Below are 16,600 nucleotides of genomic sequence, written 5' to 3'. Positions count from 1 at the left end.
GACTGGCAACCCTTGCACTTTGAACTTCTCTCGCCTACGCAGCAAACCTCCGTCCATGGCTGTATACACTTAACAAACTAGCTAGAAAGCTAAAGCTAGATTCATCTAAAAGCTAGCTCAAAAATAACGCTGATTGCAGTAGTCAGTCTACTGCACCGGTGTTCATTTCTATAGCTTTACCAAAATGCCACGAAAAGACCCTTGCCAAAAGCAAGCATGCGAAATTCAGAAGTGTCTACAAGGTGACGATTGGGAATGTATTGCACTTTCCGAAGTTGTATTTAGATAACAACTATTTTGACTGACGCTTAATGTTTGGATACGTTTACTGTGTGTATCTGTCCTCTAATTTCAGCGAACAAGTATATTGAAAGTAGGTGCGAAGATGTCATGCGTGAGATGCTGCGTTGCTGTTCGGTTCACGCCGAGAACTCTGTCTGCTGCTCTGGGTTTGTGCAGAACCGGAAGTCTACTGACGCTCCCAGTGTGTAGGGCAGGCTGTGCCTAAGTGGACTGTTGTGTATATTGATGGAGTCACTGAAATTTGTCATTCAGAATTTATTTTCGATTAGAATGATATACCATGCATCATTTGCTAAATAAAACAATCCGAGTACAGCACATTCCTGATACGTTTTGTTTGGCCACAAGTCGCATGGAGAACAAATGGTTTTACATTTCTGTCAGTGCATTTCCTTCATATATCCGTTCAGAACTGTCAGTTGACAATTTGAAGTGTTTTAATTTGGAGGATGACTCCTTGTTTGGGGTGGTTAACACTGGAGCTGTGTTTGTGATTACATACTTGTCTGGGTACTCACACGGAATCTAAACTTGCACTTTATAGGCATGAATCTAGTACAAATAGCCAGCCAATGCACAGAACATGATTGTCTTATTCAATTAAATACAATTCAAGCATAAAACATTTCTTAACATATGAAAATAGATCACCTAATTTATATCTTGTTGTTGGACATAGTTTACACTTTGGTATTAGGGTGAACTTAAGCATACAACTTTATAGTCACAAAAAGCCAAAATTACACAATAAAAACATAAGGGGCACTGTCGCTTTAACCACCATCTTTGAATGACTAATGAAATGAGAGGCAGTGTGTACCAAAACAGTACAATCCATAGGAAAAAATACAAGAGTCAAGTGAAAACGTAACATACAGAACACTACTGCAACTAGCTGCACAGACCAAATATATAGTAAGCCCAAACTATAACAGGTGAAATAGCACAGAAGTTAAAGATGCACTATTGTATCAATTTTGCTGCTTAGTATTAAGATTTAGCCAACACATTGGCATGAAGATATGACGTAAAACAAAAGAATGCTCCTAAGAGGCCAGGCCCAGCAGGAACCCACCAGCAAACCCTCCTGTAAGAACAATGTTCTTCTTCACAAATGTCTGCACCTGCGTGAAGATAAAATACAATATTAGGCCAAGGTAGAAAGAATGCTCGTATTGACGTCTTCTAAGATTAACTTTAAATCAACTAAAGTTGCTTGCTTTCTGAAAACACATTAATAATACTGATACATTGGTTATACTGAATGTTCAATGCTTCACTGACCTCATCTATTTTTGTTCGGACTTCCTTAGTTGGCTTTTCTGTATTAAGCTTCAGTTGCTTCTTGGCTTTGTTCACGTCACGCTCCACTCTCTTCCAGTCCACTTGTATGTAGCCTGTGTGATTAGCAATCTGAAGGAGTTTACAATACAGAAACCATTCGTAAGGATTATGTGATTGGATTACTACTCGATTTTTCATTTTCAGGAACTGTTTCAGGTCAAATATTCTGTTGTATTTCCGTTAGGGATCATAGAATAATAATGTAAACTTCAAATTACAAATTAAATCATTGCCATTATAATAATGGCAAACATCCACATACCTGTAGCAAAAAAAATCCTCCTCCAACAGCAGAAGCTGCCAGTTTCCCAACTTTCTGAAACAGAAACCCAGCACACCTACAAGGGAGGACAGATCCAAGTCAACAAACAACAACATTGTATTCATTTAGTAGCCATTTTCATCCAGAGACATTTTACAAGGGTCGATCGGAACTTGAGACCACTGGATCTGCAGTCATGTGCTCTACCACTGAGTCATCTGCTCTACACCCATCCCCTGTCCTCAGATGTAATGAGGATCAGCTCAGGCAACTGTCAAATCAACATTCAAATAGGTCGACTCACCATCCAGTCACACCTCCAATAGCAAGCTGAGTGGCAACAGTATATTTCTCTTCTATTGGCCCCGAGTTGTTCTTGCCAAAGACTCTATTCCACCACCTCTGTTTCTTGGCATATTCAGCAAGGTCCATGACATCAAATGTCTCATCTGATGGTGAAAAGACCAAAGGGAAGTCAGAACAGTCGTGCGGTTTTGTCAGGTCAAGGCCTACCCTGTGAGGAATGTTTTAATTAAAACCATAGTCAGGCTCACACAGCCTCTGCTCTGATCAGTTAAGGTGCCTCAGAAGAGACATTAGCTTCTGTTAATACAGTATAAATATATAATTGATATATATACATATACATATATTAATATAATACATCATTTTTATTATAAAGCTTTCACTCTAGATGCCAGACAGCAGTAGGCTGCAAAACCGACCTTCACAAGTCCAGCTTTCTGGCACCTCAAAAGAGAGACCAAAATAGCCCACTCGTTTCAACTAAGATGGGTATTAGTTTCACTTACAGCCAGATTGCTAAATTGTAATGGTGAGCCTGCTAATATACATTATTGGTCAAAACGGTCAAAGTGGGATCAATATATTATGAAAATATACAGTTGGTAAAATATTATTTGAGGAAGTGCCAGAGCCAGCCTAGTTCCTAGGATGCAAGTGAATTTCTCAAAGGCTCTCGGTGACGTATGGGCTATAAGGCCTAGGCCGATGTTGTTGGCTACTTGTAAATAAACGAGATTACCACCATGCACCATTTTACTATGGAATTAGGGGCCAGATGTACATTTTACAACATGCCTAACAGATCAATCAGTTTCGCATAGCTTAGCTGTTTTGGCTGATAACGGTTCTGTAAGAATGTGCGACATTCTCAGTAGTCGGCTATCTTAACGTGTGAGCTTGCATACATTTATAGACATGGATGAAATATAGATATAGTTGAGAAAGGTAGATTAAATATTTGCACTAGAATATGTCGAACTGAAAGTTAACTTGCTATTGTAACTTCTTGAAGGACAGGAGCGACATGCTTGGACAGTAAGTAGCAAGCTAGGTGGCTAACCTGTCATTAAGCTCATTTCAGGCAAAAGTGTAATGGGAAGCAAAATAAGACAGTTAAGAAACCTCTCAATTTAGCAAGAAAATTATTTAACGTTCTTGTTTCTCACCTTTCTTCTTCTTATCAGCCATTTTTCCTCAATAAATAAACTGAGAATGATGTCATGGAATTATTGTTTCAGCCCGGACGTACATAAACAGCGCACCTCATTGCAGGGGTTGTTCACGAGGATCAGAACTGCGCAGTTTGGTTTGTACCATAAGGTGCGTTCGACTTCATGCAGCGCCGGCGGCGCCGACTATAGATATATATCTATTGCGCCGACAGCCGGCTGCAGCCGACGCCGGCGCTGCATGAAGTCGAATGCACCTAATGACTGTGGTTTGCACCTATAAACCACTAGTAACCAATAGATCCTGTCCGTAAAAGGATTTTTACGGCTTGAACATATTAGACAGAATTGTCTTCAAAAATGAATATAAAGTTATGGGTTGTGCTATGAGACTCTCATACATTTTTGATAATTAATGTACATCCTGAATTATTAATGGTGTGTACCTTAATTCAAGCCATATTTCAGAGAATATTGAAGCACCATCATAAAACAATTTACGCAGATGTTTATTGAATTTTGTTAAATTAAATTGAGATGTTGCACATGGGTCCATTTCATCTGTCTTGATATGTGAAGGTTGTTAATGCAGGTTATGATGCCATTACTGACCCAGTAAATAAATGTAGCTGTATCTTGTTCAAACAGATCATACATTGATTTCTGAGTGAGCCATGGACACCTCGGTAGGAACTCGAAAAGGGATCTCAGCCGGGTAGCAATTCATGTAAAATCGGGAGCAATTAAATGGCCTGTGAAAACAAAATGGACATCTATTGAATTGAAAATTCACGTGAAACCAAAAATGAAAGAGTACATACTCATCTGAGTTTGTAGGAAGGAATTCGTTTATCGAACTCGTTTATCAGACTGATCAGTTTGCTTTAAAAAAGTATAATTTTTTTCTTGATTTGTTTTCAGTAAACAGACTACAGTGTCCTCATCTGTATGCCAGACAAATCATGTTTTAATAACCAAGAAAATCAACATGTGTGTTGAAAGCATGACTACTGTAAAAGGGCACAATGGCACATAGCCTACCTTGAATGTATTCCTGTACAATTAGTCAAGATCAAGTCAGAAACAGATCAGATAAGAATTCTTCTCTCACCATGAAACTTGCAATGCATATCCAATGGGATATGATTGAAAATTGCATTCAATGTGTACTGTAATTGCCTTCCACACAAGTCCTCATTTGGTGCGTGTGTGCATTCTATTGCTCCACTTCCTTCCTGCTTCAGTCGACCCTGAATTCTAAGAATCTTAGATGAAAAAGCTACTTCCTCAGCCGCTGACATTCAGTCTGTTCTGCTGCTGTCGAATGAAATATTATGTCAAGAGGATAGGTTCATTTAAGTCTCTAAAAAGTGTGTGACTCAAAGAGAGGTGCGTTCATGATAGCCCAATCAAACAAATTTCCCCTAAAATCCCCCAATGTGACTCAAATTGTTTCATTATATGTCAGGAAATAGACTGGATTTTAATGTTCTACAGAATCATATTTTAGTTATATGGTTTGACAGAACATGTTCACTGTTGAACAGTATGACTATCTGTGAAGGGTGTGGCCTGCATATCAATTATCCAGCCATGCTATTCATTCAAAAAGTAGGTCTGATTGATGTCATAATCTACTCAGGAAATCACATTTTCCAATGATCTACAGTACCTTATTTGCATAAGCATTTTAGTAAATCACCCACCTTCATCGAGGGGAAACTTGGTATCATTTAAAGACCCAAGACAGTCTCTGCTGCCACTCATTTCAGTGCCACCCTGAGTGAGAGTGGCACTTTCACATTTTTGGACTGATTTACTGACGTGAGTCCTTATTTCACAACATTTCCATTTGGTGATTTACTTTGTCCAAATTCCCCATTTCTATGGAAATTAATTCAGTCTCCCCTTCTTTTGTTATTTGTATTTGAAGCTGCTGGCAGAGATTGCACAGCCCCTTTACGTTTTTTGTCAAGTGCCAAATGTATTGATCTTACAGCTCAACAACAAACTAGAATTAAAATATAAATGAGTCTGTGTACACCAAACAGTTGGAGGCCTTTAACACAGCGAGGACTGTAGGTGGTTACCTAGATGTAGTTTGCCCTTCCTCATTGTCTCCATCTAACTGAAATTAGTCTAAGGCAATCTTAAAACTTCCCCACCCTTCATATGCCAACTCCATTTATTGGATTAATATTGGATGAGTGTAGAATTGCTACAAAAGAAGCCCATTTCACACAAAACAAGTCAGTTTCTACGGTTTGTTATACACACCGAGGACAAGAGCACAAACATGGGGTTGGAGTCTTCCCACATGCGTTTAAAATCCACTGGGGGGCGTATGCACACACAATTTTGATTAGGCCGAGATGTTATAGCTACAAATAACAAACTATTACGACATACATAGGCCTATACTTCAATAACTGTTTCAATAACAGAATATTTGCATTAAATTTGAAGGAATATGTTTCGCAAAACAGCAGATATAGACAATATTAGAACTTACTGAAGGATTTTTTTTTCTTCAATGTACTACCTTATATGATGTATATTATGACGAGTAATTTGTAAAAAAAAAAAAAAAAAAAAAAAATTTGATTTGGAAATTACACAATTCCCGGCCCCTTGCTCTATAACATACACTGCAGGAAGACGCTCCCCTGTATACAGGAAGTGCTTTACGACTAATTGGCTAGTTCGAGGTGAAAATCTGTATGGATTTGAAAAAAATAGGTAGTTAGTAACACGGGTCCTATTTATGGTGAGAAACAAACCACGGAAACTACACGCAAAAAACCGAAGACGATTACCAACGAATCAAAAATACATCGATCCAGGACTTAATGGAATAATAGTGAGAAAAATACAACTAGCTTTGGAATGTGCCAAACCTTAAATAGATACCATGTGTCGCGCCTGTTGATGGAGATCTAATTCGCTACTGTACTACTAGTACTAGTCGAGACGGGGGGTTTTGTACTTTTTTTGCAATGCGTTTTAGAATGGTGTATCTGACTAGGGCTCATCTAGATTTTCAATAACGTCAGTGTAGCTGGTTGGATCGCACCATCATCCCACGGTTCTAGTCTCTAGCAGTTCATGCCATCTAGTCTACTGTATGCTTGTTAGTTAGCCACTTTATCGCTAGCTAAAGCTAATTATATAATTGGTTTGCAGCGTAGCTCGACTCACTACCGCAACTATCCTAGCTTAGCACTACTGGGTCTAAACAATAATCGTAGCTCTAGCTAGTCAAGAAAAAATATATACACGCCTTCTGCTGGACTAGTTTATCATTCACGTGGCTGGTCATAACCTCCGTTATCAAACGTTATTTAACGGAGTTGATGCAGCTGTCCCGCAGCGCGTTGGACGACCAAGAAATTATGTGCTTTCTTGGATTTACACATTAGCAACTTAAGTTGCCTGTTAACGAAGTTTGTAGCCGGGCTAATCTTCAGTTTTTAACGATAGCAGGTTATTGAAGCATTGGCTGCCTTAAGAAATCATTGAATCCTTTCAATGTTTCACAGATTTTGTTTCATATTAGCAAGCGAGCTGGTCAGCTAGTTTTTACAGCTCCAGTTTGTGATAAAACTCAGCCAGGAACAACGCATATAGCCACCTGTTAGCGCAAGCCTGGGACAGGAGACTGTTAACGTAAGCTATTTCAGCTAGCTAGCTTTTTAACGAGTTCGCTGGTTTACCCGTCAGTGTGTGGAATAGGACTGGTTGTGTGGCAACTGCGGTGGATTGAGTTCTACCGCTCTGCCTCAACGGGTCAACCCTTAGTTGCAATCCTGCAGTTCATGTTTCGACAAGAAGTCAGTGTATTATCTTTTATTCCGTCTTGTTCGTACCTTTTCCAATACGAGAAGAGGAATATGTCTAGATACAACATCTACAGTCTTTTAGACTGGGTTTATGGTGGAGTGGATCCAAAGTTCGAGGGCAACGGGGGACCTGAATGTGCCGCCTTCCTGGCACCTCAACAGCGTATGAGCGAAAGTCTTGTCATAGTCCTGATTTCAATCGTGGAGATTCTCCTTGCACTAAGGAAAATTAACGTTTCTAAAGACCACAAATATGTCGCGAAAGATGGGACCAAGACAAGACAAGACAGTTTAGGAAAGAACCTTTTGCTGGTGGCTCTATGTATGACTTTTGGGGTAGAAGTTGGATTCAAATTCGCCACCAAGACTGTGATATACCTACTGAATCCATGCCATGTCATGACAATGGTGCAGGTAAGATGACCACAGTTCTTGAGAATGCATCAATACAATTTTATTTGTGTGCACTTGCAAACACAATGTATATGGGTTTGTAGTTGTTATTCAAATTGAACTTTGTCACTCATATTTATGAATCATTCGTGTTTATGAATCACTCTTGTTTAAGTCAGACGATAAATACTTTAATACATTCTAACATTGCATACAGTCACTTATTCCAGCTGTTTTTGATCTCAACTCAAGGTAACTCAGCGAGCAAATTGGCTTTTTTTGTTGCTAGACTGATAAAGCTGCCAAGCCCATGGAGGGAAATCAAACAAGTGTTAAATTTACATGTATTCATTTAGCAGACACTTTGATCTAAAGCGACTTCGAAGAGAAAGCTTTACAAAAAGTGCATAGGTCAATGATCATAAACAACAAGATAGCCCCAAAACGTTGCGGGTAGCCAAAACATGAAGCATACATTGTGAAAAGCAAAGAAGTGCCAATGGGAAGAAACATAAGAGCATGCAGTTAAACAAATTGCAAATTAAACAACATGAAACAACCTCAAAAGTGCAAGGCTAGACTTCTTATCACAAGTAACAGGTTTGGTGTTTCAGTTATCACATCAATCACAATAAACACACAAGCAATCTGTCACATTTGATGGATTGAATGAAATTAAAACCGTATTCCATAGACTGCCAATTGTTAGACTTAGACATGGCCTGTTTGCATTAGACAAATATCTGGTAAATAATGAGTAGAGGTTGTGGAGTTCCAACATCAACACTGTTCAACCTGTAGACTCTGTATCCCCAAGAACTATGGTAGAAGGTCACTTTTTTGCGTATTACAATTATTGAGTTCGAAGCTTTCAAAAGACTTAAAGGGCCCACTACGGTCTTTGGTTACCTGGCTAACTAAAAAAGCAATGTTCGCTTAGAGCTCTTTTTGTTTAGGGAACAATAGCCTCCAACACACATCCAGTGTCTTTCTGAAGAAGCCAATATCTTGCTGTAATGCACTTTCAGCTAGGTTTGCCCGAGACATCACAGCAAATATGGACGGTAAGGAAGGGTGGGGCTCCCGGAAGTAGAAGCCATCTGTTTGTCATTAGCTTTGCCAAGGAGTCTGGACAAGCTCCTGTGTTTCTGCCTGAAGGTGGGGTAAGCCTTCTCTATGGTAACCAGAGCAACAACAGAGTTCTTTCTTTCTGGTGCAGCTACACCCATGCCCCATGTCCCCTGGCAAAGCTGTCTTTGTACTGTCACGATATGTGTTAAAAGACACTTCGTTTCATCGAAGCAATGCACAGCATCCTCTTCAATATCCTGATTTTCACCTAAAGCGCTATATGTATTATTTAACTTCTGTATTAAGACTGTGGTCCATAGTATAAACGGTTATGTTACTTATCAGACCTCTGGCCATTGATATGTGGATTGTTTTGCGTAAGCTTCCTGTTTGTTTTACAACACTGTTGCTTCATTGGACCAGTACAACGTGTTCTTTCCCCCCCTAGCAGCAGAGAACCAAAAACAGCTTTCCTAGTCCTGCTGGTCTTGGAAGAGGCCTCATCTTCCATCTCCTCCTCCCTCTCCTCCTCCTCTTCCCTCTCCTCCTTATCTCTTCCCTCTCAATGTGTCATCCATTCGGTTCATTGCTAATCTACAAACCAAACACCTGAGTTTCTTCATAGCAGTGTCTGGTGATTTCAGCCAATGCCTCTTTCTCATCAGCACCACCCACCTTCAGCTCATTTGTTAAAGGTTCCACCAGAACTTTGTCATGCCATTATTATTTTTCTTCTATATATTGATCTTTTTGGTGTAAATTGTATTTGTGCCGCTGCTGTGGCATCTGAATTTGCCTTCGGGGATAAAGTTCTGTCTCGTCTAATCCTTCTCCTCCGCTTCCGTCTTTCTCCTTCTCTTCTACCCTCTCGCCTTTCATCTCCTCCTTTTTCTTCCAACTCAACTAAGCAGCCAACAACAGCTCTGCCCCTTAATAACACCCGAGATGACTGGAAAAAGAATTTCAGAAGTGTCTCAACATGTTAGGTTGTGTTTGACTGACTGTCTGCCGGGGAGTAGTTTACCCTCACCCTCAAGGCAGTCACAGGGTGCTCGTTTATCTGTAATGTACCAAGACGGTCAGTAGGACAGCTTGGGGATTTAATGATGCTGTTTATCTAAGCATGCATCTATAACATACCATCACTTAGCAGGCCGGCCTCTCCGCAGGGGGTTAACCTAGCCTGGAGGGGCAGGCATGGGCCTGTCGGTCTGGGACTTGGTACCCGGTTGGTATGCAGTCATCTGCCTTGGCCTGTGTGCCAGTATACACCCGCTGATCGCAACGTGATGTGGGATAAATCCCTATTTGAATGTGCAGAGATGCCACTGACATACTGTATGTAACACTAGTTCCTGTTTTAATTATATTTGCATAATGGAACAACAAACAATACGCTGTTCATCAGTTGTAAAGAGTTTTATGTAAACGTGTGGTTTGGCACTACTTGTGAGTTACTGGGTTTCTTTGCCGGGCATGTTTCCCATGTTGTTCTTTCCTGGCGGAGTCTGTCGAGACCCTAGCTGTGCCCTTGACCACCTAGGGCCGGTGTGCCTGCCCTGCTCACAGTCAGGGAGAAACAGGCCTCGCACTGTAGCTTGGTCCTTTGACCCCAGAGGCTGCACGCATCCCCTTATTCTGTGGCAGCCAGGCAGCTGGCCGGCTCTCTGCTCCGACAGTGAAGTAACAGGAAATGTTTGTTGGACTGAATTCGATATGTTTTGCTTTCAAAGCTTTTTTTCTTGTGTTTGGGGGGTGGTGGGGGAAACTTTAGTTTTTGCTTGCAGTGCGGGCTCTCTGAACATTGTGTTTTTTTACTTGTAAAAGATTACTCTTGGGGTATGTATTGGTCTGAGGCTGCAGTTCCTTCTAGTGCGCTGTTCGAGGTGGTGGTGTCCACAGCTGCAGGCACACTGGCAGCTGGGGTGTCTTTGAAAAAGGAGATGTTCTGTCTCCGAGAGGAAGGCCTATCTTGGTCTTCTCACTGCGGGTCTGAGCGGAGCAGGAGACGCTGGGATCCGGTTATGTAACCTCCCCGATCAGCTCTGGTTTTACTAACTCATGTGGGATTCCTGCTGACAGCCTCCTCTCCCCTCTCCTCCTCATCTTTGCTCTTCTCCTCTTTCCTCTCCTCCTCTTCCATCCTGTTGTCTCCCTCTGCCCTTACCATTCCACCCCCTCTCCTGCTCCCTCATCTCTTCCTCCTCCTCTCCCTCCACCCTTCCTACTTCTCCTCTTCTTCTCTTCCTCCTCGTCCTACTTTCCCTCCACCACCTTCCCCTCCTCCTCCACCCCCAATTCCTTCTCCACCTCCCCCCTTCCTCCTCCCCATCTGTCCAGTAGCTGTAATTAGACGGTTCTTCCTCGGCTAGTGGCTTCACTTTATGCAGATGGTTTGTGTTTACTTCTAGAGAGTGCATCTCTCTTACCCGTTCGCACTAACGCCAATCCCCCTCGTGGCTACCTAGAGACAGGAAGCTTAGAGAGAGTGACTGATCCTTGTAATCAGGTTAGCTACACAGATCCCCCCCCCCACACACACACACAGTTTAAATAGCCCTTCAGGACTCGTTGAACTTGGCAGTGGCCTCACTAATCATCTCACCAAGTTCAATCACTAGGAAACGATGTTTGAAAACCTGAAGGTCTTAATCTTATCTGAGATGATTGTGTTTTACTACACTTCCGATAGACTTCTCAATAGAGTAGATAAGACCCTTGGTCATTGTACTGTGGCAGAGTAAAAACAACAATCGCAACAAGTCCAGCATCAAATGTCCTGAACACTTCACCACTGGTTCACAGCACAGATAAACAACAACCGCCCAGCAAGAAATCATAGCATTGCACACTAAGCTTGATAAGGATAGTATTATTTCTAGCCGTTTAACCCAAAGTATGAAATGATCATTACTTTACATATTCAGTTTGATGAAATATGTGAGTATGTTGAGAATTGCTTTCATGACATGGTGTATCTTACACGTGTATCAAACATACAGGAAGGTTTGCTTTGGACCTAGGAAGGACTATTATTCTCTATGATGTAGGAGTTCTGATGGGGCTTGTAAGGCCTGCTGTGGTGGTTAACCTGTATTATCACTAGGATTCATAACTCACAGAAATAAGTCTAGCATGAGAATAACTGCTGCATGACTAACCACTGATATTGTCTCATTTGCATTCAGATTTTCCTTCTGGCCTGCCCACCATGTAAAACAGCCATGGTCATCTTTAGGTGAGTACATTCCCCACACACACACACACACACACTCCACCTACCACAGAGCTGTGGTTGAGCTATGCAGGAACACACTGGAGACCGTGACAAGTGCCACGGGCGGAATTGTGTGAGGGTTTATTTCAACCAACTGTCAAAATCCTTCTCAAAATAGCCCGTCACCCTGTCGACACTTTGTGTGACTTCTCACACTGGCTTGCAGAAAGGGAGAGACCAACTTTTTACACCAGCAGAAGAAGCTAGGCAGAGGGAGAGAGATGCTAACCTTTTACACTCCCCAGATAGATAGACGGAGGGAGAGAGAGAAAGTTGGCGAGATAGAGTGAGAGGGACTTGCCTTTTACACTAGCCAGATTGATGGAGAGATAGATAGAAAGCGACTGACCCTTCAGCTCTGGGACATGGTTGCATTTCAGTCTGATTGGGCAGCCGAGGTTTTCCAGCAGTTAGTTTTAATCGATTCACTTAGGACCTGTCTTGTCTAGCCGGCTAAGTAGGGGAGAGGGAGGCAAAACGAGGCCTGGAGACTGCAGTCATGGCTCAGTATATATGCTAAACACATTAGTGGCTGCTGAACCTCTTTAAAGTCATGTTCTCATGTGGACCAGAGAGAATGAAATGGATATCTGAGATGTTCATGTGCGTCTTCTGAGCTCTGCACAGCTCTCTCCTCTCCACAGAGGACAGGAACCCCTCGCTGACCACGAGTATTGAGATTAGCCACTTTTTGGTTGAGTGCCTCTTGTGGTGAAGCACATTCTAATGTATTAATGAGGCAGAAACATTAAACTTGGTGTGTTGTTCTTTGTTTGAATTTGTACGCATTTGTAGAAAGAGTTGGTTGCTTTTTTTTTTGTCTCGGGGGAGTAATGTCTGCTCCCTCCAAACGATCAAGTGTGTCTTGACTTGCCTGCGGGAGATATTTCTCACCTTGCGCATGTCTCTTTTTAAAGACGTAAGATTAAATCTTGACACATTGGGAAGCCAGTGTGGAATGTCCCACCTGTAAAAGACGCGTTGTGTACAGCCAGTCAAAGACGCCAATAATCATGAATCCACATGATGACGGTGTATCTCCCGCATGTCATCATCTGACGTCTCCGTGGTTACCAGCTTCGAGTGAGCGTCCCCTGAGCCTGGCCCGCCGGGGGGAGGAAGGCGGAGCCAAACTCCACACAGTGGGAGAGATGCAGTGGTGTTGGGGGTGTGCTGTTCAGTCAAGCCTGAACATGCTGGCTGAGTGGAGCCCCCCCAACACAGACAGTCCCAGTGCACAACTCAATAATGACTAGCTATGCAGCTAGTCAAGAGGAGGGTGACAGCTATGTAGCCTATTCCTGAACAAGTTAACAGCTGTAGCTAACCGTTGAGCTGGCTAACAGCTGAGCAAGCTAACACATTTAACCACCGGCATGTTTAGAGAGTGTTGAGTGAGTAACTGGTCTCTTTAAGTGGCAGAGGCGTTCTTAGAATGTTAGTTGTTTGAGGCGTTCTTAGAATGTTAGTTGTTTGGTGCCCGGCGTTTTTGTTTCTGGTCTGACAGAAACAGGACAAGCCTCTGGCCTGTGCGCTCAGGTGTCGAGAGACCTGAGCTGATCTCCTCAGCTGTCTATGGGAAACGGGAGGAGAGAGCCAGAACGGTGTAACGTGAGACGTCACGACAATTTGTTGCGTGAACAAACTTAAATACCAAAGTCTAAGAGTTTTAGTGACTCTACCCAGACATACGCTACAATGTGTGGATTTGGGTCGTTTGTAATTTAGTAACTTTTGAGGAAGTTCCTGTTACCTTTTTAATGTTTGTTTGACTGTCAAAACTGTTAAACGACAAACGCAATTGTTTGGTCAACTGCCGCTTTCCTGAAGCTGCCCCATCCTGCCGCCTAACATGCTGGTACACATTGAGAGTACAGAAAAGGGGAACTCGCTTAGTTCAGCGGAGCTCGGTTAGACAGAACCATCTTCTCCTTCTCACGTTAGACCTCATCATGCATCTCCCCTTCAGAGGGAAAATGATGGTTTTGGATACAATGGTTATTCATAGTTGTCAGTGAATATCATTGTTTCGATAAAGGACACAAGGCACCTTTTATGCATCCATTTTTCTATTCTTTATCATTTACATAACTGCACCTGATTGCTCTACATACTGTGTGCAGGGTCTTAACTATGTATGAGGTACCAGAGGTTTGGAACTAGGTGAAAAAGAAAGATGGGTGCTGGTGGTAGTGGTGGTAGTGGTGGGAGGGGAGGGGAGTTCAGTGGGAAACTGGCCCAGGGCCTGACACGCTCACTGGGGAAACTGGGAGAGCGTGGGCCTGGAGCCACACTAGCTGGCCCTACTGTGTTCCCATGGCCCGGGTCATTGTTCTGGGGAGAATTCTTCCAGCGGCCACATTAGTTGCCACAACGACTCACCAAGGTGTCGTTTTCCCGACAGCAAAAGTAAAATGGCTTTAGAGAACTGTAAAAGTGGGTCATATGCTTAAAAAAAAAACACACAAAAAAACAAGGGGAAAACAATGCTGCATCTGTTCGTGTTGTTGGTGTCAAAAGGTGTTCTAATCTGTGTTTTTTCCCCCCCAAGGCTTCAGGTCCACATGCTGAATGGGGCATTACTGGCTCTCGTCTTCCCTGTGGTCAACACCCGACTGGTGAGTAATCTGGACCCCTGAACTGTAATCTGCACCTCTACACTGAGACCCTGGTGAATGGCTGTCGCTCAGTGGTGGAGCATTTTGAGACTTCTGATCAAGGTTCGATTCCCCTCTGTACATCGAACGTTCCCTCTCCTCCTCCTTCCTTTAGCGCAGGGGTTCATGGCCGCGTCTGCGTTCAAGTTGCGTTCCCGCACGCAGCTGGGAAGACGACACCCAGCTTTCTCATTCCTGACTCATTTGTTATTGTCTCACTCTTATCTCACTGCTTTCAGGTCAAAGTCACGGGACTCTCAGGGATCTGAAGAGAAAATGAGTGGTAAAGCAATAGACTTAAGATCAGGAGGTCGCAAAAAAACACATCATTATTGCTATAAACGTACGCACTGATCGTAAACTTTTTGCTCAAGGTCTTTAACCAGAAAAACCAGTTTGAAAAAGGTATTCCATTGTCAAAAATACCTAAACTCTACACACAAAATATCCTTTTCCTTGTCCTTTTAAAGACAAGGGCCAGGTTTCCCAGATTCGTTAAGAAGCTCTTAACGCTAAGAGCGTTCTAAGAACGCTCTAGAACACTCTTAGAAGGCTCCTAAGAAGCTTTTAGCGTTAAGAGCTTCTTAACGAATCTGGGAAACCCGGCCAAGATCACAAAGGTAAACAATCTTTACCTAGCGCTGTTTCCTTATAGCAGTAGCAGTAACATCAGCATGAAGACCAGCGGACAAGGAACAAATTAATTGCTGTGAAGCCTTTTCAAGAAACCTTGCCAAGATGTTTATCGTCTGCTAATGGCACTGTCTGTCAAGGCCTGCTGTCAACTGTATTACATGGAAAGGAGAGGGAGCTTTAACAGCAGCAAAGACAAAGGCAACTTATGTAAGCCTCATTTAGTGGCTTTCCCTTCCCTCGTATTGAGCACGCCTGAATCCCTCTGAACAGCTCCCCACCCGAGTCACTGTCCACCAATCACAGCCTCTCTTACTGCCTGGCAGCCAGTCCAACACTCAGCTTTTACTGTGTTGTCCTGGTAACCCCCGTCACGTGACCGTGCTTAGGAATCCTGTTCAAAGTAGTGTCTCTCCAACAGACACTTGCCTCTGGAGGGTTCAGACAGAGCTATTCTAGAGATCTCAGCCATGTCTGTCCTCAGGCAGACGGGTATTGATTTAGTGTGTCTGCACGATTGATGATGTCATAGTAATCTGTTCTAGCCAGGGGCCTAAGGATGTGGCCCCTTGAGATGAGAGCACAGGATTCATGTCCAGGAAAAGAGATTAAAACCAAGTTATCACACAATTCGTCAAAAACAAATGCTACATAATGACAACCAAATAAATCCACTTAAAGGACAAAATTAAGCAAACCCCCCCCCCCCCCCCCCCATCGTAATGCATGCAGTTAATGAGCATTGCACAGGCTGCGTTCCTGATTCCATAGGGGCCCCTGAACCAGAGAGTACAGTGTACACATCCTGGGTAGGGGAAGTGTAGCTTGTATCCCGTCATTCCTCAGGCCAGGCTGGTGCTGTGGGCCTCCCCTCCTACCCCCTTCCTTCCTGTTGGCTCCTCCCAGTGAGTCCGTGGCCTCTCGATCATGTGTGCGCACATGGCAGGGCTGCACAGGCCGTGTCGCTACACCCTCCTCCTCTCACAGGTTCCCTCCTCTGGGAAGAGAGGGCTCTGTCAGACGGCCCACAGCGACATGGTCATCCAATCACCTCGCGTACAGTACGCGATGATCTGTCTGATTGATACTTGATATCTTGTTTTGTATTCTTTTAAGACCACACTGTCCCTAGGGAAACAATCCCAAGCTTCATTTGAACCCTGCGTCTTTCTCTTGTGAAGCGCACGCCTTATCCTGTAATCGGTGACGATTGAATGTTACTACGTCGTTGCAGGGCTGTTTTTCTAGCCACAGGTCTCCAGACTGCTGGTGAAGTAGAGATAGATTCACTAGATTGTAAAGGGCTACAATAGAGGTAGATTGACCAGATTGTAAGGGGTACGGGT

At 43.0% G+C, this 16,600-nt stretch overlaps 3 protein-coding genes across 7 annotated transcripts in view; 2 read left to right on the top strand and 1 right to left on the bottom strand.

Annotated features, from left to right (window-relative positions):
• The first annotated feature begins 40 nt into the window (after positions 1 to 40).
• Positions 41 to 623, top strand: cmc4 (C-x(9)-C motif containing 4 homolog (S. cerevisiae)). The gene is made up of 2 exons (XM_084698894.1): positions 41 to 242; positions 356 to 623. The coding sequence occupies exons 1-2, from the start codon at positions 185 to 187 to the stop codon at positions 490 to 492; spliced, it is 195 nt and encodes a 64-aa protein (XP_084555020.1). The 5' UTR covers positions 41 to 184; the 3' UTR covers positions 493 to 623.
• fundc2 (fun14 domain containing 2) lies at positions 544 to 3,510 on the bottom strand. Its single transcript, XM_084698892.1, has 5 exons — positions 3,382 to 3,510; positions 2,214 to 2,358; positions 1,910 to 1,985; positions 1,588 to 1,716; positions 544 to 1,427 (listed from the first exon to the last, which is right to left on the bottom strand). The coding sequence occupies exons 1-5, from the start codon at positions 3,401 to 3,403 to the stop codon at positions 1,350 to 1,352; spliced, it is 450 nt and encodes a 149-aa protein (XP_084555018.1). The 5' UTR covers positions 3,404 to 3,510; the 3' UTR covers positions 544 to 1,349.
• Positions 3,511 to 6,019: 2,509 nt separating this feature from the next.
• tmem164 (transmembrane protein 164) overlaps positions 6,020 to 16,600 on the top strand; it is a 15,201-nt gene continuing 4,620 nt past the window's right edge. The window contains exons 1-4 of one of the 5 annotated variants that reach the window (XM_084698881.1): positions 6,020 to 6,244; positions 7,266 to 7,637; positions 11,876 to 11,925; positions 14,516 to 14,582. In XM_084698881.1, coding sequence (XP_084555007.1) covers positions 6,149 to 6,244; positions 7,266 to 7,637; positions 11,876 to 11,925; positions 14,516 to 14,582 — 585 coding nt within the window. In that variant the 5' untranslated portion in view covers positions 6,020 to 6,148. Of the gene's footprint in view, positions 7,638 to 11,875; positions 11,926 to 14,515; positions 14,583 to 16,600 lie in introns of all 5 variants that reach the window. The other 4 variants (XM_084698878.1, XM_084698877.1, XM_084698882.1 and 1 more) reach the window with 4 other exon arrangements.

The sequence above is a fragment of the Hypomesus nipponensis genome, chromosome 5 (genome assembly GCF_054491055.1).
Source record: "Hypomesus nipponensis isolate SF chromosome 5, ASM5449105v1, whole genome shotgun sequence".
NCBI classification, from domain to species: Eukaryota; Metazoa; Chordata; class Actinopteri; order Osmeriformes; family Osmeridae; genus Hypomesus; species Hypomesus nipponensis.
The sequence above is the reverse complement of the archived record's forward strand: the minus strand, read 5'-3'. Positions and strand labels throughout refer to the sequence as shown.

Coding starts and splice junctions, on each gene's coding strand:
- cmc4 (XM_084698894.1), top strand. CDS start 185: ATGCCACGAAAAGACCCTTGCCAAAAGCAAGCATGCGAAATTCAGAAG. Junction 243..355: donor AATTCAGAAGTGTCTACAAG/GTGACGATTGGG, acceptor CTCTAATTTCAG/CGAACAAGTATATTGAAAGT.
- fundc2 (XM_084698892.1), bottom strand. CDS start 3,403: ATGGCTGATAAGAAGAAGAAAG. Junction 2,359..3,381: donor GGCTGATAAGAAGAAGAAAG/GTGAGAAACAAG, acceptor TTTCACCATCAG/ATGAGACATTTGATGTCATG. Junction 1,717..1,909: donor GAGGATTTTTTTTGCTACAG/GTATGTGGATGT, acceptor AAACTCCTTCAG/ATTGCTAATCACACAGGCTA.